The 17400-nt window shown below is 51.9% G+C and overlaps 1 protein-coding gene across 1 annotated transcript in view; it reads left to right on the forward strand.

Moving 5' to 3' along the window:
- Positions 1 to 12813, forward strand: part of ZNF438 (zinc finger protein 438) — a gene marked incomplete at its 3' end in the record, with an annotated part of 72432 nt that extends 59619 nt beyond the window's left edge. Inside the window, exons 3-4 of the mRNA XM_080717193.1 lie at positions 9241 to 11077; positions 12231 to 12813. Coding sequence (XP_080573319.1) covers positions 9241 to 11077; positions 12231 to 12813 — 2420 coding nt within the window. The remainder of the gene's footprint in view (positions 1 to 9240; positions 11078 to 12230) is intronic.
- Between the last annotated feature and the right edge of the window lie 4587 nt (positions 12814 to 17400).

Below are 17400 nucleotides of genomic sequence, written 5' to 3' on the forward strand. Positions count from 1 at the left end.
CTTCATGGATATTTTTCTCATGTGATCCTGACATGACCTTTGCAACTAGAGGGTACTGTACCCACTTCACAGATGACACTTAGGGCAGAGAGTGGCTTGTGGAAGCCACGAGTTCATGACAGGCATTGGAACCGAATCTGGCTGAACCCCCAACCCATGGCCATCCCAGTGGAGGCTGTGCTGGGGGCATTGCTCTGCACAGGGGCTTCCAGTCAGCTGAGGAGGGGATGCCCGTGCACTGTCCCTTACCAGCTGGGACGTCTCTGCTGTAAAACAGACTCACCAGTAATTCCTTGCTCGGGTTATTGTGAGGATCCGGTGGGATGATGCATGGAAAATAATTGTGTGCAGCGCCTGGCACACAAAACAGGGCTCGCCTGGGGGAATGTTCGGGGAGGAGGACTGATGAACAGACTCAGCCGTAGCCATGTGTGGTGGCCACGTCTGTGATCCCAGTACATGGGGGCTGGGACAGGCCTGAGGCCAGCCTCAGCAACACTGGCAAGGCCCTGTTCAAAATAAAAACAAAATAGGGCTGAAGCCGGGCCTGGGGGTGCACACTTGTCATCCCCGTGCTTGGGAGGCTGAGACAGGAGGATCACACCGGTTCGAAGCCAGCCTCAGCTACTTAGTGAGACCATGTTTCCAAATAAAATATAAATAGGTCTGGGAGTATAGCCCGGAGGTAGAAAGTCCCTGGATTCTACCCCCAATACCACCAAAATAAATGAAATAAAATAGGGCTGGAAGTGTAGCTCAGAGGTAGAATACCCAGAATTCAATCTCTAGTATAGAGGGAGGGAGGGAGGGAGGAGAGGAAGGAGGGAGGAGAGGAAGGAGGGAGGAGAGAAAGGAGGAAGGAAGGAAGGAAGGAAGGAAGGAAGGAAGGAAGGAAGGAAATTAGCTGCTCAGAAAATGAAAATCACCTTTCTTGCCAGGGGAGGGGTGAGTTCAGGGTTTGGTGAGGCGCCCAGGCCTGTGCTGGGTGGCGTGGCCGCTGCTCCAGGTGCTGTAGAAGAGGGCGATGGCCAGGGCACAGCTGAGCAGAGCCAGCAGGCGTGCAAGGGAGGGGACAGCACCACTCTCGGACTGAGGTGTCCAGCTGCCTGCACTGTGGGTCTGAGCGACAGTGATGACCTCCAGTCCTGGTGCTGAAGACGGGCAGTGAGACCCGGCAGTGGAGTCCTGCAGAACAGAAGGACACGTTGCGGTGGCCAGCGGGTCCCTCGGCGCATGCTGCAGAGCCGGGCCACCCGGAGCCGGCCGGCGGCAGTGCTGGATGCGCTTGCAGCCTTTCAGCAAAACCCAGCGGTGTGCCCGTGCCGTGAGGCATTCCTTTTACCCAGACTTCCCCAGGCTTCCGCTGTGTGTATCTCACCCGGAGCCCATCTTGGGAAGCCACCTGAACCCCAACCGGGACTTACCATACTCGAGCCAAGCGAGGCAGGACAGGATGCCGGCAAATAAGATTGAAATAGCATTTTCAATGTAATAAAATCAAAACCTAACCGGTGCCTCGGCGCGTTGCTCTTTCTTTAGCAGTTGGGTTGGCGCTCTGAGCCTGGATCCAGGGCCGCTCCCTGCGGCCTGCTCCCTCCTGCGATGCTTAGTGCACCCGGGGCCGCAGGTGGAGCCATGGAACCAGAAGTGAGCTGAGCAGGAACGACTATTCAGCAGGCCCGCGCCCTGCCCATGGGAGTCGGGAAGTGGGCCGTGTGTAGCCGTCTAGAGAACTGTCCCATGCACGTGTCTCTTAATTATGCCCGCGGCATTGTGAGAGAGTGTGAAAAAGCCGGCCGGCCGAGACATCAGCCCCTCGTCCTTCCCTCCGCAGACCCTGCCCAGCGCGCACGGTCCTTCAGCTCCGGGCCTCTCGCGATGGAGGGAGGGGTCCGCTCCGCACATCCTAAAGGACGCCCAGCAGCCTTCCTGGACTTGCTGGAGCCCTAGGAGAGATAGTATGGCAGCTTCACCTCGAGACCTCAGCTTGCTCCCTGCCGTCCGTTGTCTCTGAGAACTGGGCTTTCTCAGTGTATCGATTGAATGGTAATGGGATTTTTAAAATATGACCAACCATTTCGATTTCAGGTTTGCTTTCTGATATTTTCCCCTTAGAATTAAAAAATGGGGACTAGTTATCACTTGGTATATAATCCCCACCCTTTGAAGGAGAGGAAGATCATGGCTTCAAGTGGAACGGGGCAGATCTCAGGCTGTGTGGACTTCGCCTGGTACTAGACCTTCTCAAGCCTCATTATTCATCAGCTTTAAAAGAGGGGGAATGCCAGGCACCATGTGCATGCCAGTAATCCCGATGAGTCGGGGGATCACAAGTTTGAGGCTAGCAGTAATTTAGAGAGACCCTGTTTCAAAATAAAAAGGGTTGGGGGTGTAGCCCAGAGGTAGACTGCCCCTCCATTTAACCCCAAGTAACACACACACACACACACACACACACACACACACACACACACACACATACACCCCCCAAAAAAATAGAAAAGCAATAATACTTTCTTGCAGAGTCTGGGTAAGGGTTCAATTAAAAGACCTAGCCTAGATTCCAGACCCTAATAAGGACTCAGCACCTCCCAATTTCCCTTTAATCCACACTTAGATCAATTTCTCACCAACTGTAAATGTCACTTTTCAAAACAGTTACTTTAATAGGCTTAACATATTAAAAACAGCCCACATGTAAAATCCTAATATTCAGTATTCTCATTGAATAATTGTGCAAAATTAATTTTACTGAGTGAGCCTTTTATGTTTTCAGTTAATAAAAGCCCCTGTTTAGTACCTGGAGTCCTGTGAGTCTCTTTAACTCTGTTATGGGTAATTTCGCAGGATTTCCCGAAATTATGAATGTCAGTGGAAATTTCTCCTCCTCGTTATTTAGTGCACGGTTCCATGCGATCTGTAATTTAGTAGGTGCAGGTGAGGGGTGTAGCTCACGCCATCTGCAAAAGGCCTTGTAAACGTGCAGTAGAATAAACCCCGTGTAACAGCACTGCCAGGAAAGACGTCCTCCAATGGTACTTTCTTAGCGTGTTAAAGTTTTAAAAACCTAATGGCATTCTCATCTTCTTTAAGGACTCCTATTGTTCAAACCACTTTTTTAAAAAGCTGTAGTTATTCTAGCGTAACTGACCTTTATTGCAAACCGCCTTTTTATTAATCCTCAAGAGCCAAATGTTTGGAAGAACTAGGTTCAGAACCCCAGTTGTCCTTGGGCGGCGGCGAGTCCTCCTCGGCGCTCGGCCAGCCCGGTCACCGGGAGGCTTCCTGGCCAGGAAGTAGTGGAGGAAAACACCAGGCATCAGCCACTCTCCGGGTGCGTCTGGACACGGTCACTTGTGCTTAGACGAACACGCATCGTGAACACGCCCAGAGGCAGTGCGTGTGGAAGTGGACCCAAGTAGGCACACTTTCATCAGATAGGTTGAGGCTCCTGTATACTATTAACCTCGCATTTGGGGGAGTGTTCCACGTCAGTCTCATTCATTCCTTTTTATTGTCGCCAAGTATTATATTGTATCAATGTATGATATACTGGGGATTGAAGCCAGGGGCAGTTTACCTCCAAGCCACACACTCTAGCCCTTTTTTAAATTTTTTATTTTGAAACAGGGTCTCACTAAGTTTCTGAGGGTCTGGCTAAGTTGTTGAGGCTGGCTGGCCTTGAACCTGAGGTCCTCCTGTCTCAGCCTCCAGAGTACTGGGATTACAGGAGTGAGCCACCTTTCCAGGTTTGATTATGTACAACCCTTTTACTGGCACCCTGCTTGTGGACATGTAAGTAATTCCTAGAGCCTGGGTTCTTTTCCATTTCTGTGGCTTTGCCTTCTTTTTTCTGTTGCAAGAGTTCTAGAACTCTGCAGGTGTTCTTTTCTACCCCAGCATCTATGTCTTTAAATTTAGGGAGCTTGAGCCAGCTGGGCGTATATATCAGTATAATCCTGTTACTTGCTAAGCCGAGACAGGAGGATTGCAGGTTCAAAGTCAGCCTCTGCAACTTAGTGAGATCCTATTTTAAAATAACTCCAATGTGATATATGACTACAATGTACCAATTAAAAAAATAAAAATAAATAAAAAATTTAAAAAAATAAATAAAATAAAAAATAAAATAGGGCTGGGGATGTAGCACAAAGTGGAATGTCCCTGAGTTCAAATCCCAGTTCCAAAAAAAAAAAAAAAATTTTTTGTGTGCCTGTTTCCATCATCTGAACCTCAGTCCCATATATTACACTGCACCGATAAAAGCCTTGTAAAAACAAGAGCCCTGCACGTGGAGGGGAGGGGCAGGGGCACCTGCAGAACGACAGGAGAAATCTGCGCCAGCCCCAGTGAGAACTAAGGAGCCTGTTAAGGAGGTTGAGAGTGGACCCATTTGGCAGGCACCATAGGATCAGGCGGCCCACACTGCTCCCAGGCGTCTGTGCTCTCCCTGCTGCGGAGAGCGAGGCACCCAGAGAGTGCCCCTCGTTCCACCCCAGCCTCCTCCTACCTTGCAGGCCACTGCTCTTCCCTCAGCACATCACGTGCCTCGTGAGCAGCTGCCTCCCTCCTGTCTGGCTCTTACAGCACATGGTTTCGTTTCTAAAGACCTTACCTGTCGGAAGGTTGCGCTCTTATACCCGATCATCAGAAAGTAGGAAGCCCCTTCCCAGGCTGTCTCTGCGACCTTGGGTGACCTTGACCTTGACCTTCCGTCCTGTTACTCCTGCTCTTTATCTCCTGGTTGGTGCCTGCTCTGCTCTGAGGCTCCCTCCATGCCGGCCCTCCCTCCTGTTGTCAGGGAACCCCCCACTTAACCTTTGCTCCGTGCTAAACAATTTTATTAGGATGCTAGACTATTTTGGCTTTCTGACAGTGAATGAAGTTAAATTGAAGAAAAAGAAAGTTCCAGAGATACGTCCCCTATTTCTATTTTTTTATCTTATTTTATTTTTATTTTTATTTTTGGTGGTACTAGGGATGAAGCCCTTCTACCTCCGGGCTACACTCCCAGACCTATTTTATATTTTATTTGGAAACAGGGTCTCTTAAGCCAGCAACCTGCGCGATCCTCCTGTCTCTGCCTCCCAAGCGCGAGAATGACAAGCGTGTGCCACCACGCCTGGCTCTTTTTAAATTTTTTTGAAATGTTATAGGTTTGGATTGTTCTTTACTTTTCCGTGTTTTTAGAAAATTTCCTAGGCTCAACCTGTCAATTCCTTTTTCTCACATTGGTCACTTTATCATCACTTAGCAAGTCAACAAGCACTCAGTAACGCCCATCACGTGCCGGACACCGCCGCACGCCCTGAAGACCAGCTCCCTGCCCTCGTGGGGCTCAGCCCAGGCCTTCCAGGTCATGGGGTAGTGTAGCAAGTGTCTCAGAGAAAATTGAAACAGTAAAGGAGCCAGGCGTGGGGACGCACGCTTGTCACCCCAGCATTCGGGAGGCTGAGACTGGAGGATCGTGATTCACGGACAGCCTCAGCTACTTAGTGAGGCCCTCCACAACTCAGTGAGACCCTGTCTCAAAAATAAAAAATAAAAAATAGGGCAGGGGGTGTAGCTCAGAGGTCGAATGCCCCTGGGTTCCATCCCCAGACCCGCACACACCAAAAAAAAAAAAAAAAAAAAATGTAACGGGAATGAGGAATTGTGCTGGTCTGCTCTGTGTTACTGTAATGAAACACTTGAGGAAGTCTAGTTAGGAAGAAAGAGAGGTTTGTTGAGCTCACAATTTTGGAGGCTGAAAGTCCAAACAGTACAGCCCCAGACAGGGGGGTGTGGAGTCGGGCTCAGTCTTCTGCAAAAACCCTCTCATGAGACTTAAGCAGAGTCCCGGGAGAAAAACCTCAGTCCCCAACCCAGGGAATTCCCTGGCCCCAAATATTTTAGAGTATTTCATGGAATTGAACTCAAAGGCATTCTACCTCTGAACTACGCCCCCCAATCCTTCTTACTTTTTATTTTTAACAGTGTCTCCTTAAGTTACTGAGGGTCTCTGAATCACTGAGGCTGGCCTCAAACCTGCAGTCCTCCTGTCTCAGTCTCCCAGATCCTGGGATCGCACCACCACGCTCATCTTGCACCCGCCCCTCAGAGGTTTGACAACCTTCCAGCTTAGCACCTGGGAACCACACTTCTAACACCTGGACTCTCAGGAGAGAAACCACAGCCCACCACGGCAGTTGAGAGTGGGAGTGCGGTGTTACATAACGTGGGGAGAGAAGAGGCTGTGGGGGAGCCTTGCAGGACGCGCCTCGCGGGGAGGAGCCCCCTGGACAGCGCCGCCTGCAGAGGCGCCCAGGAGGGGCCTGCTGGCACTCTTAGGAACTGGCAAATCAGCCACGTGGTGAGGAGAGGGGGGAGAAGGAACAGACAGCGGCCCCCAGTGGCCCAGGGCCCGGCAGCCGCGCCCCAGAGGCCCTGACAGCCATTGTGATCCGGCGTGGTGCTGGGTCTGCTGCAGGACTGTGTTTGTCACAGGTTCAGGAGGATTTGTGACCCAGTAAAGACAGAATCGCTTTTCTTCTAGCTCTTCTCGCTGTAGATACCTTTTGCCTGATCGTTTAGGAATTAGAACTGGGTGTAAATGACCAATGTTTTTTCTCCTTTACATAAGGACCGTTAATAATTGTTAACACAATCATTAAATAAGCTTCCCTCGGGTAACCAAAGCTACCAGTAACTATAGACTTTCTGCAGCTTCTCTACAACCTGGTTTAAGTTATTTATTTACAACTTACTGCAAGACTAAGCTCTGCAACTCAGTGAGACCCAGTTTTAAAAAGGGGTGGGGATGTAGCTTGGAGGTAGAATGCCCTGAGTCCCCTCTCTAGGATCAAGAAAAAATATTTCGTGGTGGCAGTTGCTTGTAAACCCCAGTACTTGGGAGACTGAGACAAGAAGATCACAGGTTCAAAACCAGTGTTGTTGGCAGTTCAGTGAGACACTGCTTCAAAATAAAAGTCCAAGAACTGGGAGTGGGAGTGTAGCTCGGAGGGAGAGCGTCCCTGGTTCCATCCTTACGATCAAAAAAAAAAAAAATGTGGTGTACATGCCTATAATCCTGGTACTTGGGAGGCTGAGACAGGAGGACCACAGGTTTGAGGCCAGCATGACTTACTTCCATACTTCTCCCAGTAGATGAGCAGGCAAGGCTTACCACAGACCTTGAAGATTAAAATGATGTGTAAGGAAGAAGCCAGCGCGGCGGTCCACTCAGGCTTAGGAAGTGACTGGCCAGCTTGGCATGAGCTCCATGGGCAGCGCCGAGAAGGAAAGCGCAGAGGAGGCGGAGCGCTCGTCGCTTCCTGGCCTCACGCAGTGCCCGGGCATGTGTCATGGCATCCTCCTTCACCGAATATTGACTGCTGTCCAGCCCAAGTTGGTCAGCGTGCTTTCCACTTATTCCCACAGTGCTACTTATTTTCCTGGAGCAGGCCAACTTTGTGAAAACAACCAATTTCTTGGTAAAGTTACCAGTTCACTAACTGTAGGCATTCAAATCTAGGTGGATTTTAGGTCTTTAATTGTCTGTCTCACTAGGTCATCAACTTTCTACCTTCGTGTCCCCGTCATCTTGAAACAAATAGCTCATTGCTTATAAGCACAACTCCAAAACCTAGAAAGCTCTGAAAGTGGGAACTTCTACCGGAAACTGGCTACCAGACTCGGAGGCAAAACCCTCCACCGGAATAAGACAGTTTGAGCCGTCTTCATTGCCTTGTGAATAACCCCATGTTTTGCCGCAGAAGTGGCAGCGGCCTGATTCCCTGTGACCTGAGGCTAGGTGACTCCCCACACGCCTCTTGTTCCTTTTCTGTAATCGTAAACTCCAAACACCGTGACGCTGCAGGTTTCGGAAGGGGGATTGCAAGCTTACAAAGCCAATTTCTGGACTAGCGTAGGTGCCCAGTGGACATGAGCTGAAGTGAAGTTTGATTAATATAAAGTACTTAGAAATGAGAAACTTGGCTGCAGCCAGGCCTTGTGACCTCGCGGCCTCTGAGAATAAAATAAATGATTCAGTCCCAGGAAGCAGGGCACCAAAGCAACTTCTTAATTGTTCTCTCAAGGCCTTAGTAATTGGTCTTTGGTCGGGCTAATAAATCCGAGGAGAATGAAGTGTCATTTTATCAGTTAAGATTGCTCCTGTTGACACCCTAGAGGGCTCTTCTGTGATCGTGTCCGTTCTACTCCATCTCTGCGTCTTTATATAGCGTTTGGTGTCATTTTGTTTTCGCTCAACATTTTTTAAAGGTGTCAACGCAGCTTTTTTAATACCGGTGGTTTAATTGCAAAAGCACACATAAACAGTTGGGAAGGTGTGAGGAGAAATTCACAAGTCGCTCGGGAAGACAGCAAGAACGCTAGCATTCTCCTGGAAGCCGTCCACGGCGCAAAGCAAATCGCACTGCCGGAGGGTCGAATGGTGTATCCTGAGACTAGTGAAAAATGAGTTTGATACAAGAACCATTTATTTCAAACTAAAGACCCAGTGCGCGGTATCAAGCTGCATTAATGTAGGCTTCGCCCTCCTGGCGCCTGGTAAGGTAGGGAAAGCAGGGTGTGTGTAAACTACACAGCGGGGTGTTCCGGGGAGAAGGGCTCTGCAGCTCAGGAGCGGGGAGGAGGCAGGTTGCCCTGCCTTGCAAAGGTCCGACCGACCTGAGTAAATGAGAGGAGGGAGCTGAGAATCCAAGACGAGAATGGGCCCTGGCGCCCAGGAGTCTGCGTCAGTGGCAGACACACGTGACGCAGGACTCTTCCTGATGTGGTCGGTGCTGTCATGGGGGCTGCGGCAGCATGGAGGGGGTGGCGATCCTCAGGGAGGCAGGGCAGGAGCTGACCTTCAGGCTGGGTCGTGAGGGACACGTGTATTTGCTGAGAAGGGTCGGGGGTAGGCCAAGGAATCTGTTCTAGGAGGAAGAAATAAGATAGTTAAGCAATTTTTCTTTCTTTGCAGTACTGGGGATGGAACCCCTGGGCATTCTACCTCCGAGCTACAACCCCAGCCCTATTTTTTATTTTTTATTTTGAAACGAAACGGTCTCACTGAGTTGCAAAGGGCCTCACTGAGTAGCTGAGGCTGTCCAGGAGCCTCCTCAATCCTCCTGTCTCAGCCTCCCAAGTGCTGGGGTGACAGGCGCGCACCCACACCCGGCTTGGTCGTGCACATCTCCGTGTCAGACAGTAGAGTGAGCGCTCCCGTCACGGTTTATGCTCTTGTCACTGCAGGTGAATCCAAGGCCCCGTCGGGAGCAGCACAGAGCAGGAAGAGTTTGCAGAGTAAGAGTCAGTTCAGGACCATCGCACCAAAACTTGTGCCCAAAGTCCTGCCGCCGCGGACGCTGCCCTGCCCCTCGCCCGCGCTCTGTGACCAGGGGGCTCTGGGAGCCGCGCTCAGCTCCAAGCCGCTGGGCGTGCCGGCCCACAACTACGCGCTGATGCAGGTGGCCGGCCAGGAGGGGACGTTTTCTCTGGTCGCGTTGCCGCACGTCGCCTCGCCCCAGCCAGTTCCAAAGCCCAGAGCACCCCAGCCTGAAACCCTCAAACTGCCCATTCCTCGGTATCAGCCCCCCAGAAGTAACAGGGGGTCCAGAAGGAATGCCAGCCCGGGCTCCCCCAAGAGTGGCTGTCACAGACCTCCTGCCCTCGCCCCGACCTGTCCGCACACATGCCCCTCTGTGCCTGCGCATCCTGCGCTCCCACACAGAGCCAGCCCCAGCCAGCAGATGCCACCCCCAGACTGCGTCCCAGCCAGCGTCGTCCTGGCTGCACTGGCCAACGGTGGCCACAGAGACTCGAGACCGCCAGGGACCGGCCTCCAAGGAGACGCACCCCCTCCTGCCAGCCCAGCTTGGCCTGCACCAGAAGGGCCCTGGGCCCAGCAGAGCCTTCTCAAGATTCCAGGGAACGCAAACTTTACAAGTAAGAAAATACCCAGCAACCCTCCTGCTGCTACCAGTGAGAAGCTCAAAGACCCCCTGGGTCACGCCAAAGCTGCGACCAGTTGGTCGCCAGCCATTTTTGGCGGCACGATTCAACTGATCCCTTCGGTCCCCAAGGGAAAGCTGCCGGCCGTACCCTACTCACAAATAAAAACAGAGGACGTTTGCAAAATCGAACCAGATGCCCACACGGCAGATTTTTCTTTCCCCGGGCACGAGATCCACTGTGATGAGAAGCCTTCCGTCCCAGAAGCCTTCGATGCGGCCACCAAGGTGGCCAACAAGGCTCCCGTCCCACAGCTGCCCAAGCAGAGCGCTGGTGAAGGCGCCTTCTGTCCTGCCACCACGCTGGATCTCAACCACAAACCCAGACTGAGCGGCGGGGCAGCGAAGCGCAGAGTGAGGAAGCGAAAGGTGGCAGAGGAGGGCCCGGCTCCTCAGGGGAAGCGCAGGAGAGGCCTTGTGACCAAGTGTAGAGATGAGAAAGAAGGAGTGAAAGATGAGCCCCAGGAGTCCAGAGGCCACAAGCCCGGGGCTGTGAAAAGGTACCGGAGCATCATGCCCAAGCCCGTCGTGGTCCTGTCCGCCTTGACCGCCCTGGCTCCCGCAGCCACAGCCACGCTGCAGTCCCAAGCTCCCAGTGGCCCCGGGCAGGACATCGTGCTGAGTAACCCACTGGCTTCTAAATATCTCGTCTGCAAGCAGAATAGCAGCCTGGCGCCGAAGGCCGGCTCTGTGTGCAGAGGCGGGCGCTCTGGCATCAAGAAGCCGGCGCACAGGTGCCACGTCTGTAACCACCACTTCCACCTCAAACGGCACCTTCGAGACCACATGAACGTGCACACCAACCGGCGGCCGCACCGCTGCCGGGTCTGCCGCAAGGCCTACGTGCGCCTGGGCAGCCTGAGCGCGCACATGAAGCTCCATCACCACGCCGAGGGCCGGCCCAAGAGGCTCGTGTGCTGCGAGTTCTGCGCCAGAGTGTTCGGGCACGTCCAGGTCTACTTCGGCCACCTGAGGGAAGCGCACAGGGTCGTGATCAGCACCGAACCGACCCCCAGTGAGCTGCAGCCCGGCGGCCCGCCAAGGAGCAGGGACAGAGGGACAGAGGGGCCCCTGCAGAGGTGAGTGCGGCCTGCGGAGAAGACGCTGCGCGCACGCGGCCGGCCCTCGGTCAGGCTCCCTGCAGCTGCACTCCCCGTAGTTCCCTGAAGAATGAGCTCATTTCTCGGTGGTTTCTGGTCAGTTGTAAATATTATGACTCTGACCTGTTTCAGCCAGGGCGGAAATGCCAGTTTGAGGGGTCCTGAGGATAATTCAGTTAGAGATTATTTTTGCATCTGAAAATGTAGTAAGTTATCATCTTTAGATAAATCTTTACCCACCATATCCCCCAAGTTCCTGCGCCCAGGCTTGCTCTCTGAGCAGTACCAGCAGCCCCTAGCCAGCGTGACCCCATGGGGACTTCGTTTGCTCAGGGCCCGGAGCCAGGCGGTCCCCAGGTGGGCTTCAGTGCCTCCTGCCCCACTCCTATCCCTGTCCTCTGGCTGCCCTCCAGCGCTGACCTCGCTTCTCCGCCCCCCGCCCACCAAGTTCCACAGACTCCGAGTATTCCCTGCTCACTGTCACATTCCTGGATGAGCCGTGCAAGCGTCACCCTCTTGCCCCTCTGTGGCTTCTCTAGGGGTTTCCATGTGTGTGTGTGTGTGTGTGTGTGTGTGTGTGTGTGTGTGTGTTTCGGGGGTGGAACCCAGGGCACTCTACCACTGAGCTACACTCTCAGCCTCTAGCCCTGTGTTTATGTTTTATTTTGAGACAGGGTCTTGCTCTGTTGCCAAGGCTGGCCTCAAACTTGTGGTCCTCCGGTCTCAGCCTCCCAAGTTCTGGGGTTCCGGGGCCTTTCTGTCCCCTCTCCCACGTCCTTGCTTCTCACTGATACACCAGGAGCCTGCCCTTCATTCTTGTTTTCCTGTTGTTCCATGTCAGTGTTTGAGGAAAACACCCAAACCGCAGTCAGTGCTCAGGGATGGGCGGGGCAGTGGTGGTGCAGGACCTCACACTCAGATGCCAGGTGACCGCCCTGGCCCTGCCCACTGCTGGGGTGACAGGGAAGAGGAGCCGCCTGGGGGGGGTGCGTGTTTACCCCGTCCGTCCTTCTGGCCTCCCCTTCGCAGATCGAGTGTGTTTTAGGTCCCGAGGGCTGAGACCCTAAAAGGAAAGTTCCATCAGTATTTTACCATAAAATCTTACCTAGGTTTATTTGTTTGCCCCCATCAGGGAAAAGAAGTCAAGTTTCGAGGAAGACTTCTTTCTAGGCCAGGCAGGCGAAGTCAAGTTAGAAATCAAGTGCGGCCGTTGCCAGCTCACTGCGCAGTCTTTCGCGGAGATGAAGTTCCACCTGCTGTGTGTGCACGGGGAGGAGATTCAGGGCCGGCTGCAGGGGAGCCCTCCCCATCCCCGGGGCGCCCAGGAGGCGCCGGCCTCGCCTGCGGCCCCCGACTGGAAGCCGAGTCCAGAGAGAAGGAAGCAGGGCAGGACTTGCACCTCCCAGGAGGACTTGCCTGCACCCCCTAAACCGAAAAGGCAGCTCTGCCTCCACCACCAGAGTAGCGCGGAGAAGGAAGGGGGCCAGCGGGCAGCCAAGGAGCCAGGGGGAGCACCCCGGCCCCACGCCGACCTCCTCTGGGCTCACCCCGGCTTCAATTGCCTCCTCTGCACCCAGACGCTGGCGAGGAAGGAGGAGCTCTTCCTGCACTGGGAGCACAGACACAACTGCGAGGACCCTTCCAGACTGTGGGCGATCCTGAGCACGGCTGCTCACCAGGGAGCGATTGGACTTCCCAGTGGACCTGGGAAATGAACCCCGAGGCCAGAAGGGCCTCAGCGGCGTGGCCGGCACCTTCCCGCGACGCTGGGTCTCAAAGCGGCACTTACTTGTAAGAAGCAAACAAGTTAGGCTCAATGGGAATGAACAGAAGCAATTTTTGTACATAGTTTTATTTTCTTATGAAATAAAATATATACTGTGGGTGTATATTTTTCTAGCCATGCATGGTCTTATTTTAAGATTTTTTGACTCTTAACCTCTTAGATTTTATTTCAGAATAAATAAAAAGGAACACATTTTGGAGGTTGAAATGTGGAGGATTATAGGTTGTTCTTCAAATAGTTTTTAGTAAACGTGTGCATGTGTGTATGCACGCACGTGTATGTGTGTACATCTTTTTGTCCAGATGTTTTCTGCTTATGTAGATCAACAAATGTGAAAAATTTCCAGGTGGCAACTTTATTTCAGTCCAACCAGGGTACCAAGGCAGATGGTAAATGTTGAAATTTATTAAAATCACTGGTTTTGAATATATTCTAGAGCAGACTTTCAATAAGGTTATATACCATAATTTAAAATTTATGTTTTTAAGATAATTTATAATTGTTTTGTAATTTTGCTCTTTTCTTTAAAACAAATTGCCTTGAAGATTAGTTGTTGGCAAGTCTGACGGCAGTTGGGTCTTATGTCTGAACCATAAAGAATGTTTAGGACGGGTATAGTGGCACACTCCTATAATCACAGTACTTGGGAGGCTGAGACAGAAGGATCACAGGTTCAAGAGCAGCTGCAGCAACTTAGCAAGGCCCTCAGCAACCTAACAAGATTATGTTTCTAAATAAAAAGAAAATAGGGCTGGGGGTGTAGCCAGATGGTAGAACGCTCCTGGGCTCAGCTGCCAGTTTCAAAAAGAAAAAAGAAAAAAAAAGAAGAAGAACAATGTTTAGTACTTCTGCTAATAAAAGAAATCTTTTTTCTTGGTGGAAAATTATTTTCAAGTAGTCTTTGGGGCCAGAAGGTTCTAGAAAGTGAAATGTTCAGTCCAGATGTGTAAGGGCCTCTGTTGCTCTCTTTCCCAAGTAGCTTCAGAGGCATCGCTAGCTGGTCAGTTTGAGATATAATTCTGCCTTTTGAACCCAGGTTATCTTTGAAAATCAAGAGTAATGATTAAGTTGGGGGCACGCTTGTAATCCTAGCACTTGGGAGGCTGAGACAGGAGGATCACGCTGGTTCGAAGCCAGCCTCAGCTACTGAGTGAGGCTCTCAGCAACTTAGTGAGACCCTGTTTCCAAATAAAATATAACATAGGTCTGGGAGTATAGCCCGGAGGTAGAAAAGCCCTGGGTTCCACCCCCAGTACCACACACACACACACACACACACACACAGTAATGATGAGCTCTAAATATTCTGGAGATTACCTCAAATCAGAAAAATTGCCATGTGAAGTTTCTGGCCATCCTGATTGCAAAATCAGTCTCTCAAAAGGAGGAGTTAGAGGCGCCTCCCACTAAAACGGCCGCCTGTGGAGGCAAAGGTGGTGCCTACGGCCCACCCCTCTGTGGCCTGGCCACAACAGGAAGCTACCCAGGGAGGAAGAGGCAGCTCACTGATAAGCTAGTGGGTCTTAAGTCAGCTTTCTTAATGTCCAGTTTTAAAGGCAAGTAGCCAGCAGAGCATGGTGGCGCAAGCCTGTGATCCCAGTACTTGAGACTGAGACAGGAGGAGTGCAGGTTCAAGGCCAGCCTCAGCAACTTAGCGAGGCTCTGTTGCAAAAATAAAATAATACAATAAATAGGGCCAGGGGTGTAGCTCACAGGTCGACCATGGGTTCAATCCCCAGTACCCAAAAGAGCAAGTATTTCTAGGCACGATGTGGCCAAAATCATGCCAAAAGGGAAACTCCATTCCTGTCTGGTTGCAAATAGTTTTGTAAAGTTGAAAAAACGAAGGTAGCTTTGGCATTCTCCGGAGGGTTTTGCCATGTTCTGCCAATCAGTTGCCCTCTACCCAAGTTTCAAAGAGATCCCTAGACCTCCCGTGCTTGGTATTTTTAGAGCTTCCGGGTCAGCGGTGAGAGAGAGCTGCACAGCTCTGCACTTGCCAGTTTGTTTCTTGAAGAAGATTGGTTTTGAAGACACTACAAACTGAGATCCGCCAAGAATCCTGCTTGAATTCAAACCGTGAAGCTGAAACCCAGACGACGAGGTGCTCGCAGACTACTCAGTCCTCAGACACTCAGTGGGACTTGGGAACATGGCCAGGTGGGCCAGGGTGGAGGAGCGAGGCCACGCGTGCCAGCGCTCGTGCCAGCAGGTGAGTGGGAAGTCTGAGTCCCGTGGTCGGGAGACCCCTGCAGACAGCTCTCTTCTGTTCCTGGAGCAAGACGAGGAGTCTCCCAAAAGAAGCCAAGTTGGGAATGGGGACGGGAGCAGGGGCAGGCTGAAGATGCTGTCTGCTCAGACTCAGTGCCCTGGCTGGGCCGCAGCGGCTGCCCTGTGTCCTCTTCCAGACACAGCCGTTGAGCCGGGGGTGGGTGGGCAGGGAGGAGTGGAGGGGTCGAAACTCATTTATAAGAAAACCTTTTTTTAGTGATACTAGGGATTGAGCCCTGGGGCATGCCACCTCAGAGCTATCACCCCAGCCCTATTTTCAACATAATATTATTTCAAAATAAAATATTTTGCTTGTAATCCCAGCATTCGGGAGGCTGAAGGATCATGGTTCTCAGTCAGCCTCAGCTACTTAGTAAGGCCCTCTGCAACTTAGTGAGACCTTGTTTCAAAATAAAGAATAAAAAATAGGGCTGGAGGTGTAGTTCAAAGGTAGAATGTCCCTGGGTTCCATCCTCAGTAACACAAAATAAGTAAAATAAAGGATTTTGAAAGAGAATCTTGCTAAATTCCTGTGGCTGACCTCCAACCTGAGATTTTCCTGTCTCAGCCTCCCAAGTACTGGCATTGCAGGTACGCAGCATCACACCCAGCTAAGTAAACTCTTTTAAACGAGAGAAAGAAGCAGGACATGGCGGCACTCGCTTGTAATCCCAGCTTTTGGGAGACTGAGACAGGAGGATCGCGGTTCGCAGTCAGCCTCAGCTATTTAGTGAGGCCCTCCACAACACAGTGAGACCCTGTTTCAAAATAAAGAATAAAATATTGGGCTGGGGGTTATAGCTCAGAGGTAGAATGCCCCTGAGCTCAATCCCCAGTACCACAAAAGTAAAATAAAATAATAAAAGAGAGAAGGAAGCTTGGGATCCAGAGGTCTGCCCTGAATACCCGTGCACATGGGTTCAGTCAGAATTCTCAGCACTGGAAACACTCCTCCACGTTCCAGTGGGAAGAGCCCCGGTGCCACCAAGATAAGGCCTTTCTGGCCCTTACTGGCACCCTTCCCTGGGTGCTGGCTAAGGGGAGAGGCCTCTGTTGGGGAGGCCAGAGGGACGCTGCTCAGAGCCACCCTTGGATGGAGCAGTGCTCTTGGGACGGCGCCGGCCCAGACACAACCCAAAGGCCACGACACCATCGAGTCAAGGGCTCCAAGACTTACTTCCCGTGACCGAGAGGGGCCCCTTCCACGGCTCCGTTGCCTCAGCTGCAGGATGACCTGACGGCCCCTCCGGCAGTGGGGAGAAGAGGCCCGGCCCATCTGGCCGCAGGGGACGGTGGGCGGCCTTTATTTCCTTGGGTCAGATTTCGGGAAAGGGTTATGTTGTGTCGTAGGAAATAACTCCAACAGCCCGGGCGGAGGCGAAGAGTTTGAGGATGGAACTCCACTGAGGACCTCACGGTGTTGCCTCCTCACATGAAAGGTACATGGGAACTTTAAAAGACTATAAAAACTGGGTGTGGTGGCACGCACCTGGAACCATGACACTTGGGAGGCTGAGCCAGGAGGATCGCAGGCTAGAGGCCAGTCTCACCAACTTAGCGAGGTCTTCAGCAACTTGGCAAGATCTTATTTCGAATTTTTAAAAAAGGACTAAGGCTGTAGCTCAGAGGAGGAACGCCCCAGGTTCAATCTCCAGTACCAAAATAATAATGATGATAATACATTTCCACACCAAGGTATCGGATTGCATGGAGTGTTAGTGTCCAATCAGAACAGAAAGAACATCTCGGCACTTCTTCAAGGCTCCCTTTGGGGCTTGGATTCCTCGGGGCTCTGCGGGGACAGCCCCTCTTTCTGTGCCCGCCCCCCACTCCCTATCCAGATGCCACAGTGGGTTTGCCTGCTCCCATGGGCCTTTGTTCAGCACAGAGCCCTAAAGGTCCCGGCACCTCACATAGAATGGTCCACCTCAGATACTGGTTAGAGGGGGAAAAACAAAAGGAAACGGATGTGGCCACAGGCCTGTAATCCCTGTACAGGGAAGGCTGAAACAAGAACCGCAGACTGAAGGCCAGCCTCAGCAGCTGAATGAGTCTCTGTTTCAAATTTTAAAACTTTTTTTTTTTTTTTTTTGGTGGCACTGGGGTTCCTGGAAGCCTTTCTACCTCTGGGCTACACTCCCAGACCTATTTTTATATTTTTATTTGGAAACAGGGTCTCTTGAGCCAACGAGGCTGGCTTCGAACCTGCGCGATCCTCCTGTCTCCGCCTCCCGAGCGCGGGGAT

This window comes from Muscardinus avellanarius (genome assembly GCF_963383645.1).
Source record: "Muscardinus avellanarius genome assembly, chromosome: 20".
Classification (NCBI taxonomy): domain Eukaryota; kingdom Metazoa; phylum Chordata; class Mammalia; order Rodentia; family Gliridae; genus Muscardinus; species Muscardinus avellanarius.